The sequence below is a fragment of the Caretta caretta genome, chromosome 7 (genome assembly GCF_965140235.1).
Source record: "Caretta caretta isolate rCarCar2 chromosome 7, rCarCar1.hap1, whole genome shotgun sequence".
NCBI classification, from domain to species: Eukaryota; Metazoa; Chordata; order Testudines; family Cheloniidae; genus Caretta; species Caretta caretta.
In genome coordinates, this window is record NC_134212.1 from 79,280,852 (window position 1) to 79,305,619 (window position 24,768).

General features: G+C 38.5%; 1 protein-coding gene across 5 annotated transcripts in view; it reads left to right on the top strand.

Annotated features, from left to right (window-relative positions):
• The window catches only part of LOC125639309 (solute carrier family 22 member 15-like), a 66,783-nt gene that overhangs the window by 40,080 nt on the left and 1,935 nt on the right, over positions 1 to 24,768 (top strand). For 2 of the 5 annotated variants that reach the window (XM_075130829.1, XM_075130826.1), the window contains 4 exons: positions 5,561 to 5,669; positions 19,655 to 19,727; positions 20,437 to 20,595; positions 22,201 to 23,857. In XM_075130829.1, the coding sequence (XP_074986930.1) occupies positions 5,561 to 5,669; positions 19,655 to 19,727; positions 20,437 to 20,595; positions 22,201 to 22,275 (416 nt within the window). In that variant the 3' untranslated portion in view covers positions 22,276 to 23,857. Of the gene's footprint in view, positions 1 to 5,560; positions 5,670 to 19,654; positions 19,728 to 20,436; positions 20,601 to 22,200; positions 23,861 to 24,768 lie in introns of those variants that run through there. The other 3 variants (XM_075130828.1, XM_075130827.1, XM_048856073.2) reach the window with 3 other exon arrangements.

The window sequence follows — 24,768 nt, forward strand, 5'->3', positions numbered from 1 at the left end:
GGCAGAGGCTCTCAACCTTTCCAGGCAACTGTACCCCTTTCAGGAGTCTGATTTGTCTTGCGTACCCCCAAGTTACATCTCACTTAAAAAATACTTGCTTACAAAATCAGACATAAAAATATAGAAGTGTCACAGCAAGTTATTACTGAAAAATTGCTTAGTTTCTTATTTTACCATATTGTAAAATAAATCAATTGGAATATAAATATTATACTTACATTTCAGTGTATAGAATATAGAGCAATATAAACAAGTCATTGTCTGTATGAATTTTTAGTTTGTACTGAATGGAAAGAAATATAAGAATGGAAACTAGAAAGAGATTGTAGTTTTAAGTTCGGCGAACATATGAATATTAGTGCAACACGATTGTGTCCAGTTTGCATAACTGTATTTGGTACGTCATTTGCCTAGGAGTTGACCTTGATATGTGGGTATGTCAATTTGCCTGTCAGTTTGTTACCCAGTGTACTGAAAAAGATATTGGAGTGCCTGAAATCCCTCTTTAAGGCATCCTAGGGATTCCTGTAAGTCTAGCCCAAGGCCAGACCGGAGTACTACAAAGGGTAAATTCTCAAAGTGTAAGCCTGAGCTAGCCACAGCTTTTGAGCTCCAGGACTTGGTGCTAACACCTCCCATGCTGGTGTAGATCCTTCCCCTGACTAAGACCAGATAGGCAGTTATCATCAAAGTGCTGAACTCAGTTGTAATTAAAACTAAGCCTGCTTCTTTTTCTCGCTATTGGCAATAGCCATGTTGTTGCTGCATATATCAAGATTGCCAATTTTTTCTTTTGGGACATTCTTCCCGGTTCCTACTGTTTAGGAGTAAGAATCATGGTGGATAGGATCTTTAGAGAAGAAAGAATTACTTATGTGTAAGTCTTGTTCTCTGGAGATACCATTATGAAGGGATTCTCATTCAGCAACCATAACTCCCCTCAGAGTTTGTGGGTTAGTCCCTTTTAAGGTGCCTCAGTGTTTGCACTTAGTTTTTGTGTTTTGGGGGTGGGACTTATTTTGAGTCCTAATTAACCATTTTGAATTGGATGACCATCCTGGGAGTTTCACATCCTGTGAAACCAAAGGAACTGACTGGAATATTCAAAGGGAAGCATTTATATCCAGCATACACCAGCCAGTAGGGGACCTGACTCTCTCTCTGTCCTACTACTGCAAGCCTCAAGTGTCAAAATTCTTTAAGCGCTGAGGTAGTTCTTCCAGGCTTGTGGTAATGACCCAAGGCTTAGGAATAGAAATCCTTTTGGAATTATATCTTCAGAGAAACAGAAGTACAAGTAAGCATTTTTTCCCCTTTTTAATGTAAAACTTTTCTCAATGGGATAGCCTCATGAGATATACATCTCATTTGCATGAGTGCTTGAGGAGGATAAGATATACTATATTACCATAACACACTTCAATACAATGCTAATAGAATGCAAGATCACTCAGTCTGAAATATTAAACTGCATTGAGCATTTGCAGCCTCCATTTATATTATACTGGTGAGCAAGTGAAGGATCAAACATTTATTAAAACCATATAACATTGGTGTCAGTTTCCGTGCAACAGGTAGCTTATTCTGTTAATGTGGGGCTGCAGCCCCAATTATCAGCTTTCCATAGACACTGAATTCTAACCACTTTTTAAAATAGACTGATTTAAGAAAAAGTTATATTTATGTTTGGCATGCAGGCGGAAATAACTAGTAACTGCTGCTATTTTATGTGATGGACTGACTTTCATAGAATCATAGAATATCAGGGTTGGAAGGGACCTCAGGAGGTCATCTAGTCCAACCCCCTGCTCAAAGCAGGACCAATCCCCAATTTTTGCCCCAGATCCCCAATGGCCCCCTCAAGGATTGGACTCACAACCCTGGGTTTAGCAGGCCAATGCTCAAACCTCTGAACTATCCCTCCCCCCATTTCATTTCATTTCAGTCCCTTTCAATCCAAACTAATTTTTTACTTTTTCTGATGATTTTTTAAAAACAGCATGTAGGTCTGTTCATCCATGTGTCAAAGCAAGAGTAAAAAAAAAAAAAAAAACATCTTTAAAGATAGTGCACCAGTACAGAGTAATGATTGCTAAAGCACTGCTGAATTTCATAAAATCTACTCCGTTTGGAGTTTTGATGTTGTGGGTGACTGATAAAGTTACCATGTGCGTGTCAGTTTCTAGCCTGGTCTGAGTAAAGTTGGTTCTTGGGCCCAGAATATTTGTAGTCAGTTATACCATTCAGCTCCCAGCATCATACAGTCTGATTCAGTTCCCAGCATGAAGTGAGGATTGTTCCCTCTCTAATCTGACCTTGTAGTTATTAGAACAAAGCAATTTTTATTAGCCTCAGTCTGCATTCCTTGAAGTATTTAACAAAAAACATCTTGATTTTTATTATAGTGGATTTAAAATTATAATTAGGTACTAAACACATGCACTGCATGTCCTCATCTATTAGAAACTTGATTTCTAGGTAGCTCAGCTTGTTTATCAACCAAAATAGATCCAAATAATTTCACACGTGGAATAAGACAAATTACAGCTTTTCAGCCATTAAAGATGATGTCTATTGGTCAATTTAAAAACTTATTTTTAAAATTAAAACACAATTAGAACTTTCTTATAGTTCCCCCTCCACTCTTTCTTCCCATTCCTTTAGGATTAAGACATTCATTCATAGGAACTTTGAGTTGGAAGATGGGGCAAACTAAGCTATAATTTTATTTGATTTCAAAAATAATTCTAAGAGGTAGGAGCAGCTTCCTCCATTTTCATCTCTTGTAATGGACTCTGGTGAACAAAGGTAGCAAGTTCCAACCAGGAGAAAATTATTTTACTCAGATTTGCGTGGTAGTATACAACATGAATGTTCTTTTAACTTGTACAGCTCTTCCACTGATGTCAATGGTCTATTGAAGTTGAAAGTTATTTTGTGTATCTGGGAGGGAAATTTTTTTAAAAAGCAATTCATATTGAATTAATCATATCCTGGGACGTTTTTCCTAGTGTTTGACCGTAAGTGCCAGTCAGAGTTTTAATCTGTGTAATAGGGACTTTGAGAGCTACACTATCCTGCATGGATAGTTCTTCTACAGTAAAATGTAAATATATATTTGGGTTCTTCAAGATGGAAAGTGCCACTGAATGAAACTTTGCCTACTGAAGTAGAAGAGCAAAACCTTAATGTGTATGATGACACTTCATGTGCAACATTTTTGATGCCATTATCATAAAAGCATAGTCATGGTGACCATTCCCACTCCCGGTGCTCCAGCAGCTACTTAATATCAACTTCATTTATGAGCAATCTCTGGTCATCTCTGACACACACAAAATGGCAAAGATCAACCAACTGGTGATTATACCATAAAAAATAACTGAATGGCAAATATTTGAGCTTGATAAGAAACTTGGAACGTTCTTATTTTCTAACATCATTTTCACAAAATTCTGCCCAAAATAGTAGCACAAAATTACCCATTTTCAGAAATATTTGAAGAACTTCCCTTTGGATGTATTCCTCCAGACAGATTTAAATTCACAAGGCCGCCACTAGATGCTTCAGGTGAAGAAATAAAGGAAGAACTGGAAGGTTTCACGTTGACACTTGATGTGAGGTTGCTGGTTGAAAATTAGAATTGCCTCATTGATGGCTACCAACATCCATTCAGGAGAAAATGTGTTTAATACTGTTGATTCTACTTCTGGAAAAAAGGCCATGGAAAATTGTGTCAGAGTTGCTAACGATGCCATCCAGGAATGCAAAGGGAAATATGGCAAGTGAGTCTTTTGCCTCAGCAATAACACGATAACATCTCGGGTATAATAATCCTAAATGTCTAATGTATGGCTGTTCAGCACATCATTTAAGCCTCACTGAAAAAGCAGTAATAATTGAAGTTCTAAAATGCACTGCAGCTACCATCAGATTCATGATTTGTTGATTGAAAAAAAGAAAATTGATGCCCCAGTTTCTCAGTTACGCTCAGTGCACCAGTACAGAGTAACTATCAGGAAGACTGGGTTTCTGCGTTTGCATCCAGCTATTAGATGTATGTTGAAATTTGCATTGAGCGCATGGAGGATTTTTTAAAATAATCTTTGTATCCACTTTACATTACAAAGGTTTCTGCAAGAAGACATGAAACTTGGAAAAGCAATTGAAGGAAGTTTCAGAGTTCCAGTGTATATGCTGATGAGCGTAGTATTTCAGTTCAAGTAGAAATCTGGCTTGATCCAGTTAAAAAGGATTGGAATCATACAAGGACAAAATAAACAATTGAGAAACAATCTTTTCCAATAATTAGCCAACATGACTTGATCCAAATAAGTTGAACCCAGAACTGGAGGAAGAATCTGAAATACAGTTCTTGGAACATAATTCTGACTTTCTTCCTTTTTTTCTAGCAAGTAAAATTGAAGATCCAGATTTCTACCCAAAACATCTTTTTACAAATGAGTTTGTGTCATAGTTTGTTTTATCAAAATGGTGGAAGTAAAATCATGTTAACAGGAGAGTTAAACTTAATTCTTTCAGATTTTAAAAGATCTGCACTCTTCTCCAGTCAATGTAGTATCAATTGAGTGTGTGTTTAGTGAAAGGCAAATAAGTTGGTAAAAGTGTCATTATCTAAAGAAAAATACAAGGGAGTAAGTAGTAGGCCTATCTAGTTAGTAGATTAGGGTATCAATTACAATATTCTTGTTTTTACTTACAGAATTTCAAGCTTTTCCTTTTAGAAAATTATGCCTTTTGATTGAACAGGCTTATGAATTCAGTCACATAATACATGATTTTGTACTTGTATTGTCATAATACATTCATGTTTTTATTTCATTTTTACCTTAAAAAGTCCCACCTTTTCTTGTGTGCATGTGTATGTGTTTGTCTCTCTCTGTCCCTCCCTCTCTCTCTCTGTGTCTGTGTGTGCATCTCTCTCTCTCTCTCTCTCTCTCTCTCTCTCGTCATTATTATTGCTAGTAACCTTGGGTTTCCCAAAAGCATTGGGGGAGACTTCTTGGTCAGAAATATACATCTTAGTCACATGACAGAATATATGTTTTCTCTGGAGGCAGGGATTTTAGTTGCCAGAAAGACATCTGTCAGTGGGATGAAGTCCTGTATATGTGGTGCAGTAGCATCATAAATTTGAGTATATCAGCTAGGGCATCAATTTATGATCCCACAGGGAATGCAAAGGTCAGACAATAAATGTATAAAAATATTACTATGCGAAACCCATTTACAAGTGGTTTAAAATAATTTTTTAAAAAAGGTCTACACTTAATTAGTGGACTGTAGGGGAATTTTTTTTTTTTTTTTTGCAGGAAAGAGGTCTTTAATTCCTTCCTATCCCAGTTCAGGAGGATATTTGGTAAGTGATAGGATAGATAGCTTTTACACTGGAAGAACAAACTTCAGTAGCAAAGAGTAAATGCTATACTTGTGTTTAAGTCTGTTGAAAAAGACCATGTTTTCAACTTAGTACAAAAAAAACCAGAAAAGTGTATATATTTCTTTATAGTCACATTTATTTATTTTCTCTCTTCCAAAGGTTTATTCTTCAGTCCAACTCTGTTAGCCTTGTGCGGAAAATTGACCGTCAGTGCTGCCTTCAATATAGTGTATATATATACTTCTGAACTCTACCCAACAGTAGTGAGGTAATTGAAAATTTAGATCTGAATAACTTTTGACGTAGGAAATGTAACTTCTGGCTAATGATTTGTTTAAATTTGTATTACTGAATTGTTAATCTTGGCTCAAATGAAAACATTTAGATTCATAGACTTTAAGGCCAGGTGGGACCATCATGCTCATCTAGTCCAGTGGTTCTCAAACTGTGGGTCTGGACCCCAAAGTGAGTAGAGACCCCATTTTAATGGGGTCACTAGAGCTGTCTTAGACTTGCTGGAGCCTGAGGCTGAAGCTGAACCCCACTGCCTGGGACTGAAGCCCTTGGGTTTCGGCTTTGCCCCCCACCCTGCCTGGGGCAGTGGGGTTCAGGGTTTGGCTTTGGCTTCCACACTTGGGGTGGCAGGGCTCAGATAGGCTCAGGCTTCACTCCCTGCTCCTGGGGTCGTGTAGTAATTTGTGGTGTTAGAAGGGAGTCGCAGTGCAATGAAGTTTGAAAACCCCTGATCTAGTCTGACCTGCACATTGCAGGCCACAGAATCTTGCCCCACCCACTCCTGTAAAAGGCCCATAACCTCTGGCTGAGTTACTGACGTCCTCAAATCATGATTTAAAAACTTCAGGTTACAGAGAACCCACAATTCAGATGAGTTTAAACCTGCAAGTGATCCATGCCCCATGATGCAGCAGAAGGCAAAAAAACCCAGGGTGTCTGCCAGTCTAAGCTGGTGGTAAATTTTTTCCTGACCTCAAATATGGTGATCAGTTAGACCATGAGCATGTGGGCAAGATCTAGCAGCCAGGTAGCTGGGAAAGAATTCTCTGTAGTAACTCGGAACACTCTCCAACTAGTGTCCCATTACTGGCTGTTGGAGATATTTGCCAATAGTTGTCGCAGATCAACTACATGCCATTGTAGCAGTTTCATCGTACTATACCCTCCATAAACTTATCAAGCTCATCCTTGAAGCCAGTTAGATTTTTTTTTGCCCCCACTTCTCCGCTTGGAAGGCTCTTCTAGAATTTTACTCCTCTGATGGAAGTCTAATTTTAAGCCTAAACTAATTGATGGTCAGTTTATATCTATTTGGGTGTTAGCATTGGCGCTGAACTTAAATAACTCCTTCTCCTACCTGGTATTTATCTGTCTGATGTATTTATAGAGAACAATCATATCTCCCCTCAGTCTTCTTTTAGTTAGGCTAAAGAGTCTGAAACAGTTGATATAGCATGTATGTAAATGTAAACAGTTTTCACACAAAAGGAGTTACTAGTGGCTGGGTTATTTTAATTTCTGTTTGTTAATTTTTTAGTAAAATAACATGAGTTCACACTTATCAAGGCAACTGATAATAAAATTTATGACTTGAATATACTTTTTATGTCAGACACATGTTCTACACCAGGGGTAAAATAAAAATCCTTCCTTAAATATAATCCTAGGTATATTTTTCCTATTTCTATCAATAATTTTACTAGTAAAATTCTTATTCGTAAAAACAAATTTCTACTCCATGACTTCTCCCTTGTCTTGCTCTTATACAAAATACCATAATTGACATGATGGAAGAACATTTTAACTTAATTCTTCAGTATGGCACATGCAATAAAAAGCTGAGTTCTTATAACACTGCTGTATAATTAAAGTCCCCTATGTAGTAATTATGTGATGTCTTTTGAAAAACAGTTACTTGTTTATACCTTCATGTTATTTAATTAAATATTTTTAACAAATAATTTATATGGCGCCTTAGCAACCACACATTGTTTTACAGAAGTATAATATGCAAACAAATGAACTGAAAACCGCACCATATATTACATAGTTTTTTGTCAACCTATTGTGAATTATCACACCTGTTATCAAGAGTAAGTTATCAGCCAAGTTACAGAAATGAAGTACACAATACCCTTCCTGTTCTCCCCCTTTTTCCCATGCCACCAAAATATTATCATTTATATGGGAGTAGTGCCCCAAAAATGCTGGTCAGAATTTGGGCCCTGTTGTGCTTGTCACTTTGTAAACAAACATAAAGGAAGATATGAGTCCTTCTCCAGAAAGCTTACAGTCAGAAAGGACAATAAAACAATAAGTAAGGAGAAAAGAGGTGAGGGGCAACCACATATAAGCAAAGTCCTCAGGAATATGGTAGGCACACTGCTTGTTAGTTCCTTTTCTTTTTCCTTTATTAGAGGGTAGGGAGAAATAGCAGTAGGAGATGAGTAAATAGTAAGAAAGGAGTTAGGGATGCTGAGTGAAATGGGGAAGGAAGGAGCAGCAGACAGCAGACAAGGGGAGTGAGGCTGTTCGTGGAAGGAATGTGAGAGAGAGGGGTTGGAAGAGGTTGGACCAAACACCAGACAATAATGTTCAGAGTTCAAATAGTAAAAATCAGTTTGACTTCATTAGCTGTAGAGGTCAGGAGAACGTGGTAGTTAAAACCCCTTTGGCTGAGCCTCTGCCTGATCTGCTGTCATTGCTGTTCCAAGCTCTATTGCTATCGAATTCCCTACAGCTCATTAGAGCTGGCTGCACACCGAAGAGATGCTGTTCTGCTTTGAAATACATGAATCTACAGCTCTAGGGGACAGTCAATGGGAGCAAATTCCATAGGCTGAGGCCCTCCATTCAGGAAAACCCACTGATGCTCCTGGAGAGTTATAAGCTAGGAACTACAACAGAAGTATCCCAGCTAATAGTAAGTGTGTTAACATTGAGTTGAGGGTGGTCATAGGAGAGCCAGAACTTTTAAAAGTGGTCATCAACACCTTGAACTGCACTTAGCACTAAAGGTTCATAGTAATTCTCAGCTTATAAGATACCACAATTGAAGGAGATCTGCACACTCTGACTCTTCAGGATTTTGCAATTTCTGTCACAGACCATGGGAGAAGCTTTACATGAAACAAATCCCTGTGTTTGAAAACCTGGGCCAAGTTTTAGGTTTATAACTAACTTACCTAAAAACTAGTTAAATTTGGGTTTTGTTACAAAAATTTTGTGTATTTTTAATGTTTGCCTCCTCATCCTGTACTTATCATTCTCTGAGTCTGAATTGTGTGAGTTAAGCCTGGAATGATAAGTTTTAATTTCTTGGCTTTCGTTTGTTTCACAGTGATCACATGGTTTAAAAATTTTATTTCCGAAGTCATATTGCTGCTATTGCCAGATATGCAACAGCTCATGTTTACTGAGAATTATACCAATACTCAATTGTAATTGAAATAAGTCCTTTGTGATGGGGGCTGGGGGGGGGGAGGGGGGCAGTTAATCAGGTACAGCTCTGTCCCCCTGGAGAATCTGTACACTTATTTCTGGAACAGAAATAACCAAATATTATGTTTGGAGAGGTGGAGTGTAGCGGTGGGGAGAGGAAGAGTACCATTTTTCTAAACTATCTTCATTCTTGAAATTTGATTACATTTAATAAAACAGTATGCTATTGCATCGCACGTCCCATACTAAAACTGTTTTCACTTACAGGTTAGTGATTATGTCACTAACATATGAATATGTTTATATATTCTTGATATTTTAATCAGTTTCAAATATTTTCATTATTTTATTCAAGAAAAATGTCACACTAGTACTTCAATTTTTGTGCCAGATGGTTAATTTGAAAACAAAACTTTAGCACCACCTCGTGGTATTATGAACTTTTGCAGACATCTTCAGTATTCCTTTCCCCATTTTATATTGAAGTGTAACTATGCTGTATGTTAAATTAAATATTTTGTTCAAAAGCAAAAATTTAAAATCTTAGAGGAAACCAGAGATGTCATAGTATAATCCATTTCTTCAATTTTATTACTTGTAAAATACATGCAGGTTTTAAGTTCAGTTAACACCTATTTAGTGCCAAAGACTCCCAGCATCCAGAAATTATAGAAAGAAAACAAAAGTGCATTGTCTGCTGGTCCAGAGACTAATCCTATAACAGAAACAATGGCAAAAAATGACTAACTCTAGGAATATAGTTTACTAGAACCAACACAAAGCTACAGTACCCACTAAGGACACTTGTTTCTTCTTCAAATGATTGTTCATATCAATTCTACTATTGGGTGCACATGCACCCCAGGCATATGCAAGACGATTCTTTTGGCCAGGAGTGTCTGTTGCAGCCACACCCCAACCCTAGATTTTTCTCCACCTCTCCACTCCCAGGTCATAAAGTGTAGAGGCAGGCCCAATTGTCACTTAGATCCTTCTTATCACCTGTGAACCCTTGCAGTGTCCGTGTGCTTCTCTGTGACTCTGTTACGGTTTGTGTTACTGTAACTTTTAGTTTGGTTCTTGGCTTTATAAAAAATTAAAATTTGTACTAGTTCATACTAATTTTTCATAGATAGGTATTAATAGGTTTGGTTATAAAAACATTTTGACAGAACATTTTCTGAAGGAAAATACAGCTTGGTCAAAATTGAAACTCTGTGAAATTGTATTTTCACAGAAATTTTAAGTAAAACCAAAAAAATCAGTTTTTGTTTAGAAATTACTTTGTTTTTCTTTTTTGTATTATAAATTAGAAGATAATATGTAATAATAAAAAGTCAAAGCCAAAACAAATCAGTTCTGCTGAAACAAAATGTTTCAATCCAAAACAATTTTTTCTGGAATTTTCCTTCAGAGAATTTTGAATAATTTGGGTTTTGTTCAGATTTGAAATTAAGCCATATTTCAAAATCTCAAAGTAGTTCATGAAACAGAAGTTCTTTGAGTGATTGCACTGAGGCATTCCACTCTTGGTGTCTGTGCGCTCCGCTTACACTTGTTGGAAATTTTTCCCTTAGTGAAACCTGTTGGGGTGGCTCAAGCTCAAGCTGTCATGCCCCTCTGGGCACCAATATAAAGGGTCCAGCTGACTTCAAGCCCCTTGAGTTTCTTCTTACCACCCGGCCTTGCCTTTGCAAGGATTCTCAGTAGGCTCTTTCTAGATTTTATTGTAAATGGTTTTATAGTATTATTAAAGTTATTATTTAGTTATTAGTGTAGTTAGATTAAGTGTTACCACACCTGATGATTTCATCCAATACCTGGTACAGAGGGTTGCCTCAGTCACTGAACTTCAAGCCCCTGTGTTTCCTGCAGTAAGCTGCTGCCTGTGAGCATCCAACACCTAGGCTGCTTGAAGTGTTTGGAAGAAGTTTGTGTTTGGCATCACTGCCAGATCTGCAGAAATTTTAAGCCTCACACAAACAAGGGCCATGAAGAGAGACTAACGTTTTTACTTATGGAGGCAGGCTTGAGACCTCCGTCAGAGCCAGGTCAGTTGGACTCTGCACTGAGTGCTTTGGCTTCAGTGAGGAATACATCTCCTGCTTGCCTGAGTCCTAACACTGCTCACCCTCTCCATTGCCTAAGAAGAGGCATAAAGCCTCCAAGTAGACTGCTGAGAATAGATCTCTGGGACTGAAATCTGCTAGAAGTGCAGTTAAGAGTAAAATGCTGCCAAAGTCCAAGCACATCTCTTCTCTGGCAATGCAGAAACAGGGACTGTTGACTCCAGGACTGAGGCAGGTACTGTTGAGTCTGGAGCCTGAAGGAGCACCTTCCACATCTGTAGCACCACGCTGTACTGACACCATCTTGGTACTGATTATGCTGGAGACATTTGTGGCTGCCAGAGATCTCTTGAGCTTTTCAATACTGATATTGCCAACAGTACAGGGGTCTGTGCTCTCGGTAGCGACAGACCTGGGAGCTGCAACAATATCACTGCAGGACTCTGTGCCAGGTCAGCCCTGATTGCCTCGTATGGCTCATCCTTCAGTACTGTCAAAGGGGAAGCCTGCAACACTTACTACATTGCTTCCTTTTCCAACTTGGCATCAGTCACTGGCACCATCAGTCAACCGAAGGAGAGTTATCCTGCTCTGATTCAGAGGTTGAATCCTACATTTCCCAACCTCACAGCTGCTCTCACTACTCCCCGCTGAGGCACTACTTACCCTGCCATGGATCCTTCAGACGGAGCACCATCGAGTGGGTGGCCAGGAGGTCATTGGGGTCCTAAACCTGTCCAGTGGCCTTTTTGGAATCTGTGGCATCCCCCTTCCCGGTTTCCAGACCATATTCGAGGCATTCCTTTTCAGTGGCCTCGGAGAGGCATACAGCACCTATTCAACAGAGAACACCAGTTCCTGAGCCTGGCAACAAGCCCAGTACTAGGCACCAAGAGCTGGCTCAGGTGGACCCCGCTGGACAAGTGATTGAGGAAGAGCAGTCCCAACCTGCACCGGGCTCCTCTTAATCCTCTCCCAATGAGGTAGTCTCCTCAGGAGGCATTTCACATCCCCCAGATGACTATATGGCACACCAAGAGTTGTTAAAGAGGGTGACGTTGAACCTGGGCATCCAGGTGGAGTAAGTGAAAGAATTCTTACACCCCCACAACATATTTTGGCAACAGAAGGTCCTTCCAGAGTGGCCTTGCCCCTCAACGGGGAATTATGGACCCCATTAAGGCGCTCTGGCAGATCTTCGTCTCTTTCCCCAACCTCAAGAGGACCACGTGCAAATGCTATGTGCCAACACAGGGATTTGAGTTTCTCCTTTTCTCATCTCCCCCACCCCCAGGCTCGCTGGTGGTATCCATGACCAATGAGAGGGAATGATGGGCATCCAAGCGTGACCCCCAAATCAAGATGCAAAAAATTAGATCTCTTTAGTAAAAAAATTTATTCTACTGGGGCGGGTTGCAATTTAGAATTGCCAACCAGCATGTTCTCTTGGGCTGATATGATTTTAATGTCTGTGATTCTATGCCCAAGTTTAGAGACCTGCTCCCAGAAGAAGCTGGCAGGAGTTCTTCTCATTAGTGGATGAGGGGAAATCTGTGTTGAAGAGCTTCATTGCAAGGTGCTCTGCATGCAGTGGACTTGATGACCAGGTCCCTGGTTTCTTCAGTGGCCATGTGCAGGAGTGCCTGGTTGCAGGTCCAACAAACTTTGCAGTACCAGCCCTTTGAAGGGTCCTTGCTCTTTTCAGAGCAAGCAGTCTCTAAGCTCAGTGGCTTGAAGGATTTGAGGGCAACCTTAAAGTCCCTGTGATTGTATACTCCAGCACCTTCCAGGAAGCACTTCTACCTGCAGCAGACCATAGACAGTGGGTATAATAGGCCAGTGCAGGCTAAGCCTTCCCTGGCACAGCTGTGGCTGCTAGACGCCAGTTGCGGAATTTGTGAGAAAGTTTTTGCTTGTTATTATGCGACATGCATGTTCTGGGGCAGCTGAGGAGGCTGCATGTGCTACTTAGCTTCCTGGGTTCATTAGTAATCTCCCTGAACTCCAGGAGATTACTGATGAACCCAGGAAGCTACATAACACATACTGTCTCCTCAGCTGCCCTGGAAGCTGTATGGCACATATAAAAAGCTCAGGTTCCTCAGAAGAGACATAAGTTTTTCCCACTGCGTGGCTTGGGGTCTCAGGAGAGGAGGTGTGGTGTGGCTGGCAGGGCTCCAGCTGGCCTGGGGCTCCAGCTGGCCCGGGGCTCCAGCTGGCCCAGGGCTCCTCCGGCCATAGGAAGGCAGAGGGGGTGCTCGGAGCTCCAGCCACAGGGGCACACCTTGGGGCTTCTTTGGGATGGGGGTGTTTGGGACTTTAGCCACTGTGGGGGAGCCTCGGATAGAGGTGGTGGGGCTGGGAGGGCTAGCCTCCCTGCCCATGCTGCAGACCCACCATTATTCTGGACCTGCTCCTCAGCCAGACCTGCAGAGAAAGAAGAGTAGGGGTTATAGGCCTAGACAATCTCCTCCTTCTGTCTCTGTATCAGTACCTTCCCCTATCCAGACATGGGGACTGGTATTCTTCCCTTGACTTAAGAGACACTTACTTTCATGTGGCAATATTTTAAGGTTACAGAAGTTTCTCAGGTTCACAGTGAAGCACTCACATTACCAATCCACTGTGCTCCTTTTAGCCTGTCGGCAGCTCCTCAAGTTTTCACAAAACATATGTCTTTGGTAGCCGCATTCCTGAGGAGACTAGGGCACGTCTACACTAGAAACGTAGGTCGTCTTACAACCACTGCAGTAATTACTGCTGTGAGCTCCATGCCTGGAGTCTGGGTGGCTCCTGGACTCCAGTGCAGCCGCCAGGCTCTGAGCGGGGATCTGGGAGCATGTGGGCTGTCACCCAGCTGTGGCAGAGAGCTGGGAGCTGAGAGCCTGGCCCGGGGTGCGGGGGAGGTAGCTATCTGAGGTGATGCAAAGATCCTCCTGGCTCCAGTCATGAGGAATATCTAGCGAGGTCCAAACCACCATAGCAGGTCTTCTGTTTGAGGGCCACAATCTCTTCAAGTCAAAAACTTATAAAGCCATTCATTAAAGGACTTTAGAGCTACTTTTGCATTCTCACTGGGCTTGTATACTCTATCCAAGGAGTAAGCAAGCCAGACCTAAAACTTCCTTCAGATAGTATGGTGGACAGTGACCTCATTTTAATTCACAGAAGGCATCAGAGCCACTGAGGAATAAAGAGGTTGCAACATACTTTTCTCAGTTACAACCCACTTGACATCGTCCTCTGAACGGCAGTTTCTACACCACTGTTGAAAGCCTAGCAGAACTTTTTGAAGTTCACTGCCTTGCTACACCCTAACACGGCTGTTACTCTGAAACCTTATCACTTTCTGCAGCTGCCTTTTTTTTGGACACCTGGACTGGGAATACCATGAGATTTGTTAGCAATCTGTACAGTACATGTTCTAATATCTCTCTACCACCATGCCCACCCACCTTCCCCGTCCCTCGTCAGGAGCCTCTGTCATGAGATTCTGATTTTTATCCCCCATTATTTTCTCATTCAAAACAAGAAAGAGGGATGAAGTCCTACCCCTGTACCTTCGATGTCTCAACATCTAGCTCACAGAATATACCTCATATTCTTGGTTTGAATGTTTCACTTCTAGTGCAGAGTCCTGTCCTCTAGTCTTTCTGTAGCACTGAGGGTGTTCACCAAGTGCTTGCTAGAGATAACCACACGTTTAGAGACAAGTGATCCACGTCTGCCCATAGTCTGTTCATGAGTTGATCTGAGGAAGATGACCACAGCAGGTTATTGTAAGAGGTCAGCCTTCCTCACCAGCCTCTTAGTGCAGCCCCAGTCACCTTCTCTGCTCTGCCTGACATAGTCTTGCAGAATAGTAGTGGTCATTCTCCATCCAAACCCATCATAGTTATGTCTGACGGCCTAGATGTGACTGGCTGATATCCACTGAAACAACTTATTGAGCTGAAGTAAAGAACATTCTGCTCCCAAGCAGGAAAGTCTCATCTAGACTGACTTAGAAAGCTGAAGTGGAAAAGGTTTTTCTATTTGGGCATCTCAGCACCAGCTGGCTCCTTTCTCAACACTGTTTTTGGACTATTTACTAGCTCTGAAACAATCTTTGCATTAATTCCACAACAATCCATCTAATAGCAATATCTGCATATCACCCTCCTCTCCAGGGCTGTCATCACTGTATTTTCTCACCCTCCGATGGCTAGATTCCTAAAAGGCTTTTATTGATGGTTTTCCTCTAGTTCAGTAGTCTGCTCCCTTTTGGGACCTCAGTATAGCATTAATGAGGTTGATGCGTCCTCTACTTTGAGCCCTTAGCAACCTGTTCACTATATCACCTGTCAGTGAAGACTTTTTTGGAGCCATTACTTCAGTTTGAAGGGTTTGGGAGATTCAGGCCCTTATGTCAGGTCCCCACTATACGTGATGTTGTCAGTAGCTACCGGTGTGGTGCTCTGCTCTTGTTCGATGATGATAACAGTCAGCTGCGTGCGTGTTCCTTCTGTGTGCTGCCCCAGCTCTGTGAAGATAGTTAACACAGCAGACCCCTAGAGAACCCCCAATGACCACAGACTCCAGTAAGGTACGAAGGAACATCGGCCAGTTTTATTGTCAAACGAGGCACAGTAATAGTTCCCTATAGACTCTACAGGGCATACTATGAATTTGTGCTCCCTGGCAATGGACTCAGCTCAGTCAGTGGCGGGAATTTCCACTGCCCCCTACGCCAGACAAAAGACACCGCCACCCCAGGGATGTATTCTTATACACAGATACAAACAAGTTACATAACACTCCTGACGTAGTGAGGTGCAACCCCTTTACGTAACAATGCACCATGCTTCTACGCAGTAAGGTGCCGCCTCTTACCTTATACATGTTGATTCGAACAAAACAACTCTGTCCATCATACTAGCCTTTTGCCCCTGTCCTTGCTATCTATGTGGACGGTATAAGAATGTTCTTGTTCCATTTGTGTATGGCTCTGGTATCTAATGCATTTTAGATATATCTTTATGCAACAGCATATCTTTATGCAACATCAGCCCTTTCCTTGCCAGCTTCTGTGAGCAGGGCCTGCCTCTGGCCCACAGCTTAACTTTGCTTTATGTCAGCAAAGTCTTGATCATTACTTTAGCTCAGGCCGTAGGTCTCATACCGTGCCTCTGATACCAAAAGGTTTATGTTTCAGGGCCTCATCTTACTACACATGATTTTCTAAGGACAGGATTGCTCTCAGGCCTCTTGCCCAAAGTTGTTTAAAGTTCATATGAATCAGTTTATTCATCTCCCAATTTTCTTCCCAAAGCCTCACTCAACCATGGGGAAACTAAGCTATGTACACTAGTTGTAGTAAGGGCATTGGTACTATCTTAACAGGACAAAATCATTCAGGAACACCGTTAGACTGTTGTGGTCTTTGCTGATAAGAGATCATTTTTCTTTGTTCTTTTAATCTTCTTAAACATATCAGTCAGTGATTCTTCAGAGCCTAATAAAATATAGGGTATACAGTTTTTCAGAAAATGAGTACTCTGTTTATTGAGAATATGTTTTAGCACCTTACCCTTTAAGAGTACATACTGTGAACAGAATGTTTGTAGCAAGATCTTCAGCCTCATCAATAGTAATGTAGTGTAAACTCTCAGATGCGTGGAACAAATCATTAGAATTCATTAAGATAAAACCATGGAGAAAATATTTATATGTGAACCTCCCAGAATATTAAACACCAATTTATCTGAATATTTAGGCAGTGAAGCAATCTCTGTTAATTCCAGTTAATCTATTGGTTGCAGTGTTGTTGTAGCTATTTTGGTCCCAGGATATTAGAGAGACAAGGTGGGGAAGGTAATATCTTTTATTGGACCAACATCTGTTGGTAACAAGACAAGCTTTCAAGCTCACACAGAGCTTTATCCAGACCTGAAGAAAAGCTCTGTTGAAGCTTAAAAGCTTTTCTATTTCACCAATAGAAGTTGGACCAATAAACGTTAATGTATTAACATTTTTTTTAAACTCCTTTGGATGGATTGTCATTCACCCTGATGCAACCACATAGACAACTGTATATTATCAATACTTATTTCTTGTTTGTATATGAAACTCAAGCATTTGCAAATAATCAATTTTAAGAATGTGGGGAACAGATTTCCTTTTTGCTTGATGAATTTTTGTATCCACTGAACTGAAATGTTAAATGTTCTTCTGGTTTTCAGTTACCTGCCACTAAATTCTACGTATATGATTGATAGATAAATTGGATATAATAAGCTTACCACCACTTTTGACTGTGAGAAGCTTTATATGGTGCTTCCACAATCCTGATGTATAAATGATATAGTAGAACTAAACCAATAAACTTGACAGGTGAATTTTAGATGACCTCTAATTAGAACAACATTTAGGGCCTGATTCTGATTTCACACTGGTTTTACACCAGTGTAATTCTGTTGACTACAGTGTAATTACTCTGGAATTACACTGATCTGAGAATCAGGCCTTTAGACTGTCTGAGATGGCATCTGAAGACTTGCTTTCACAATGGTCTGAAAGGTGTCATAAAATTTTTATGTAAACAATGGAGGAGAAGGATGGTAGATATGTTTGTTCTTCAAAACACACTTGCCTTTTTTATCCATGGTTTGCTTTGGCATAGGCTTTCTATACTTTGTTTATTAACCATAATCCTTCATTTCAGTTTTGATAGTTCCTGCAGTAGATACATTATTGAGGTAATGGAGGTTCTAGTCAGCCAGAACAAAATGTACCATGTTAGAAAATATTCCCCAAATTATTCTGGAATGCTAATGGATTCAGTTCTCTGAGTTGTAGTGACAGTGTTTTACATGAGCAACATTCTGTTGAATTTTGGATTAAGTTAGTTAAGTACTAATTTTTTAATTGACTCATATTTTCATCTGCATACAAAAGAAGTAAGTATTTTGCATTTAGAAGGCTGTGTTCTCCCCCATTATCATTACAAAATCCACTAACATTCTGGATTTGAGAGACCTAGGGTTTATGGAAAAGAGAGGAAAGATTCATTTTATTATGATTTTTTGTTCAATATGTTAACTGGTTGTTCTTTGTTCTTTGTATGGATTCTGTCAGAGAAAGGAGGTGTTTGGAGCTGGTGGTAATCTAGAGTGATTGGGAGAATATTAACCATACCTGATAAAGGATGAGAATTAAGAATTTTTGACCCATGTAATCCTGGGAGAAGACATGGGTTTGCCCTGAGTTTTGTTGGCAGAACTCCTACTGGCAATGGCCAAAGATCAGATGTCCACACTGCTGCTGTTAGATGTGCCAGCTGTTTGTGGTACCATTGCCTGAGGCATTATTGGCTTTCCTGAAAACTTGAGAGGGGTAGATGCAGAGGTTCTGAGTGGACTTCCTTGTTTTTCTTTTGGGAGAATGCCAGAGGATAGTAGTGAATTGCTTCTTTTTTAAAACCCAAAGTTACTCTTGTGTGGGCTTCCATGAGGTTCTTTGCAGTTATCTGTTTTATTCAACATGGGTAAAGGGCTTTTAGAAGTTAGTGAGGAGAAGACCTGGACCTCAGTCATTTTGGTATGTTGGTGACCTATCACTAATTTTATATCTGTCTTGTTTAATCCATTAGCTGTGGTTCAGTGATGTAGCCAGGTTGTGGTTGAGATTAGGGAAATGAGGACAACCAGGCTGAAGCTCAGACTGGATATGACTGAGGTGATGATAGGTTGGGAGAAGCAACTGAAAGATTTGTTGAAGATAATAGCATCTGTGTCTATTCTCTGTCACTCAGGTTCACAACCAGTGGTATTAATAGACCTCCCAGCTGCCGTTAGGTAGTCATGTAATTGCAGTGGCCCAAAAAGAATTTGTATTTGATCAGGAAGTTGCAACCATTTATTTCTGAGGTGGACCTTTCTACGCTTATCCATGTCCTATTACAGTGTACCCTTTATGATGTTGTACCTTTAAAGTTAATTTGAAAACTGAGTGGAATGCAGCAGCGCGGTTGGGTACCTGGTGTATCTCTCTAGGAACATGATACACTGGTGCTCCAGGATCTGCACTGACAGGCCACTGGCTTCTTTGTGAACTTTAAGGTTTTCTTTTTGATTGATAAAGACTTAAATGACTTAGGACCTTGCCTGTCGCAGAGACTGCCTCTCTTCCTGTGAGATATTCCATTAGAGGTCCTTAAGCTGGAGTTTACTCAGTGTATAAGGGAGGGAGTTGCTAGATCATTCTCCATGAGGTTCCTGTCAACTTTGGAATTCATTCTGTAGCCCAGTCCAGAGTAGCCCACATTTATTGATTTCTAGAGCATGATGTAAAGCCTACCTGTTTGTTCAGACTTTTGGGAAGTACTGGATTGCATCCAAGGATGGGTTTTTTGGCATGGATATCCTTGGGAGATAGGTTGGATATTTTCTCCATTGGCTGGTTATAGTAATTTTTACTGTTACACAGTTGATTTACCTGCTGAACTTATATTAATTACATTAATAGACTGATTCCCCTCTATCCTCCCCCCCAAAAAAAACCAAACCCCAACCATTGTCAGGCTGTCTCGAGTCATGGATTGACATTTTAAAAAGTATTTGTATAAATTTCATTTAAAAAAGAAAAATAAACCTTGGATGATACCTGACAATAGAATTACTTGTTAAGGGCTCGTTCTAATCATATCACGTTGTGAAACTACACATCCTTTTTCCCCCCTTTGGTACAGAAATGCTGGCTTGGGTGTCTGTTCAATGACTTGCAGAGTTGGTGGTGTTTTGGCTCCATTTGTGCCATCCATGGTAAGTTAACTTTTTATTTTATTCATGTTAATTACTGACCCTTTTCCCCCTAAGACTTCTAGTTTATTGGAATAATCTCAGAATTGCTTTCATGATTCTGGCATGGCAGGTAGATCTTTTACAAGGGATACTTATACATACCTCTGCAAATGTATATTTAAGCTCTATTTAATTACAGTATATTGATATAGTCAAATTCCAGACTTAAATAATGAGAGAGGGTGTTCTGGTTGTTGTGTGTTTTGGGGTTGTTTTTTCTGTATTTACAAAACAGTATATCTTTTTATAAAATTTCATTCCTTTGAGAAAAAAGCAAATTAACATTTTATCTTTTACATTAAGTGAGTTACCTAGTATTTATCTGCTGCTGCTGTCTTTGTAAGCACATTTTGTATGGATACCTAGTTAGTACCTGAATGCTCTTTGGCTTGCAAACATTCATAATGGAGATTTTGATCGGAATAATTGCTTGTATAGTGAGTTTTTGATTTGTTCTTTTCTTAATGTATGTCTAAATAATTACCATTGTTGTTAATGGATATTACATACAAGAATGCTGTGAAGAACAGATCTTTTGATATAACTTGTTTTTGTGTATAATTAATTGAAATATATTTATGAAACATGAACAAATAATGCTGCAATAGTTTTAGAAATATACTGGGGCATGAGTTAATTTTGGGTTTTTATCACTGATTTTTAATTTCAGAAGTCTCTTCACCCATCTGTACCATTCATGGTGTTTGGAATCAGTGGAGTATCAGCAGGATTCTTGACTCTTCTTCTTCCGGAAACTCTTAATAAGCCAATTGCAGAGAGCATTGAAGACCTTCAGAGTCCTGTATGCCAAATGCTTAAAAACAAAAAGGCAGAGTAAAAAAACTTCTTTTAATCTAGTTTTTTATTAAAGCAGTTTCCATACATCTTATGCAAGTCCCACTGTAACACACATTTCTAAGTTATTCAGCTTGGGCATTAATCTTAAATTTCTGTTTTTTCTTTATTAATAACATCTTTGCTCTGTATTTGTTAAATAGAGTTTTAAAAATAGTTTGTATGTCAAACAAGAAAGCTTTAAAATAAATTTTCTTGCACTCATTTTCACCTGTGCATGTGATACAGCACAAAAGCCATAGTGCATTTTTCTTATTGTTGAACATAATTTTAAAAAGCAACCTGAAATAGTCACAGTTGATACAGTAAGGCAATTAAGTCACTCTCATGTATTGTATTGTACCCTTTTTATTTATGTCAAGTCCCTTACTAGAATATAATATTTAAAAAAACAGTGTATGATATTTGAGGTGAGTGTTTAATCCCTTATTTATTTCTCCTCTGTTGTTAGAAGCATTTGGAATACTTTCCTCTAGTAGATGAATGCCTAATAAAACTTTTGAAACTGAAAAGTAACTTAGTTTTCTCTGATTAATGGTCAACAATGGTAGTTTCAAAAATACAACGAGGACCATTTGAAAAGATATACTGTAGCTTTAGTTTTTAGCTGAAATTTATTACTAAAGTTAACAGTACAGTGACTTCATGCAAATTGATGGAATTTGCATAAAGTCTCTTCAAAGAAATCAGCAAGCATCAATCTATCACTGTTATACTGTAGAAACAAAAACATTTCCCCCTCCAATCCTGTTTGGTGACACAAACTTTACTGTGAAGAATCAAAACGTAATTATCTCATGATATAGAATGTGTAACACATTCAAAGATTTTTGCATATGTCGTCTTACTCAGATGAATATGAATGGTAGGATTTCTAATGACAACAACAAAGGTTATCCTATGAAGTCAACACAGGTAGCTTGGAAATAAAAGAATACTAAGTGTCCTTAACACACTAACAAATTAATGAGTTTTGTTAGTTATGTTAATTATTGTACTAAAGAATTAATGAGTTTTAAGAAATTAAAAGTCCATATATACTTAATGTAGCTTAATATTTGGTAGTACTGAATTCAGTTGAAATGAAAAGAAATTGAAACAGTGTCATTACAAAACCTAATTTCCCCCTACTGTTACTCACACCTTCTTGTCAACTGTTTGAAATGGGCCACTCTCATTACCACTACAAAAGCGATTTTTCCTGCCTTGGTATCTGTTAATTGGCTGCTGTTAATTGAATTGTCTCGTTAGACTGACCTCCACTTGGTAAGGCAACTCCCATCTTTTCATGTGCTGTGAATTTACACCTGCTACTGTATTTTCCACTCCATGCATCTGATGAAGTGGGTTCTAGATCACGAAAGCTTATGCCCAGATAAATTTGTTAAGGTGCCACAAGGACTTCTCATTGTTTTTTCTTATACTCAGATTTGTGCAGTTTTTTTTTAATTTCACTTCATTTTTGAATTTTGATCAACTGAATGTGTGCTGATTTCCCCATTTGACATTAACCTGTGAACATCAGGAAAATAAGACACTTAAAATGGTTTTAATAATTTCTATTTCATCTGGTTAACAGGTAAACCAATTAGAAGAAAACACTTACAATTTCAAAAAACATCTTTCTGGTGAAAAATCAAGCATCTTTTGGTAAAGTGCTTTCATAGTGAAGATGTGGAGCCACTGAGATACCAGAATGGAAATGTCAAGGGGCATAAAGTATAATGCCACTTCCAGTATGCTGCACTGTTTATTTTTATGTGGAGGTCAATTGAGAAAATGGAGAAAGTTTGCCAAAATTTGTGGAAAACGAGATGGAAAATCCTTGCATTAATTTAATGACTTACTTAAGCACACTCTTTGGACACAAGATACAGTTTTTATATATAAAAGAAATGTAATATTCTTTATTTTGTTTTGTAAGATGTAACTGCTAGCTGTGAATTGAAATGTAATGATGAAATTGAGGTAATATGTAATAAGTGTTTTTTAAAAGATATTTTCTGATTGGAAGGTTGCAGGGCAGCCTAGTATATTCAGGTATTCTGTAATTGTTAGAAATAATTGTATCCTGTGGATGCTAATGTACTCAACAGATTTTTTTTCTTTTTTCATTTTCTTTAGACTACTGCATACCTCATAATACAAAAAGACCAAAGATTTGTATAGATTATTGCCTTAATAGTAACATTAATAATGTAAGAAACTCAATCAAATTGATCAGGAAATTTCAAAGGAAAGTAAATTAACTTTAATGCTGGATACAGTAGGGTTTTTTTTATAAGATCCAGTTGAACAACAAAGGAATTTAACATGAAAAATTGCAACATTGGAAAGAATAATATGAGGTCTTTGCAGACAAGAGGTACATGTAAAAGAGGGAGTAAATTAGTACTGAACATTTAGTGAAATATTCATTCAAAAATGCAATTATCCAGTAGCTAAATGTTAGCTATAATTGCAAAACTAGAATAAAATTATCAAAAATGTATCAAATATGATATATAATCGAAAATTATTATTTTCAATTAGAATTGGAAATATCTGCAATAGAAAAATTAATTCAATAGATTTCACTTACCAATTAAAATATTTATTTTGGAGTAGGGATATCATAGTTGTTACGATTGGTTCACCAAAACAGTATTGTAATTTAAATAAAAAAATATATATAAATATAAAATTAGTGTCTCTTTTATGTGTAAATTTGTCATGCTTTTATAAGGATATTTCCTTTCATTTGGACTTTGTTAAATGCATCTGGTAGGAAAAGCCAGTGTATTTTGACATAATTTTCATATTTAGACTATGAGCCTGCAAGTTATAACACATGGACAGACTGCTGTGCCTCTGTAGAACCCCAGTAAAGTCTGTAGGGGCACAACAGTCCATCTGAGTGTTATAAATGGCATGATTGAATCCTTGAATTGTATAAAAATATTTAAAATCACAAACTACAGTTTGCAGAGAAAGTTATGATTTTAGATTGCATAAAACATCTATATATTTGCATTTGTTTTAAGACCTGTGCCAAAGTTCAAAGTAACACGAAGCACACAATTCTTATTTTCTTATGTATATTTAGTTGCCTTATATTCCATTTTTGCAGGCTTTAGAACTCAGCTGGTGAAAGTGTTCTTGAATACCTTCTGGTAGTCTCTTACCTTCCTTTAATGTTCATAACCACAACAACTGAGGATACCTCTTCAAAGGATAATTACATCATCAAGGAAATGGTAAAGAGGAGCTTTAGAACTTTTTATTATGAAAAGCTCTGTTGATTCTTATTTTTTTGGTAATAAAAATTGAATCTTAAACATATCGTTTTCTTAGAAGCAGAAATAACACATTGAGGTAGGATCTCCATAAATACATCATTGTATGGTGAATGTCTCATGTCCCCCTTCTGCCAGATGTTTAATGTATCAGCCTCAATAATGAATTTTCCACATCCTTTTATTCCAGTTCTTGTAGAAAACAGGTAATAAAAATAAATTGTATTTAAAATGTGTTTATATCTCCCATTTTTTTTAAATTTGGAATATATCCTGCTCAGCATTTACTAAGTTTTTTGTAAATTTGACAGTTTGTGAAAGTCTATTCCTGGGGAATTCTGTGCCAAAAAATTAAAAATGCTGTGCACAATATTTTAAAATTCTGCAAAATTCTGCTTATTTTATTCATCAAAATTAACACAATGTAATCCTGACATTTGCAATTATTTTGGTAGTTTATTTGAAAATACCTGTCAGCAAGTATGTCTGTAATAATACAGACAACAAAAAAGATTCAAGAAATATTTTTTGACAAACAGATTCCTTATTAGGCATATTAATATAGAACAGGGGTCGGCAACCTTTCAGAAGTGTTGTGCCAAGTCTTCGTTTATTCACTCTAAGGTTTCGTGTGCCAGTAATACATGTTAACGTTTTTAGAAGGTCTCTTTCTATAAGTCTATAATATATAACTAAACTATTGTTGTATGTAAAGTAAATAAGGTTTTTTAAATGTTTAAGAAGCTTCATTTAAAATTAAATTAAAATGCAGAATCCCCCGGTCCAGTGGCCAGGACACGGGCAGTGAGAGTGCCACTGAAAATCAGCTCGTGTGCCGTCTTTGGCACACGTGCCATAGGTTGCCTACCCCT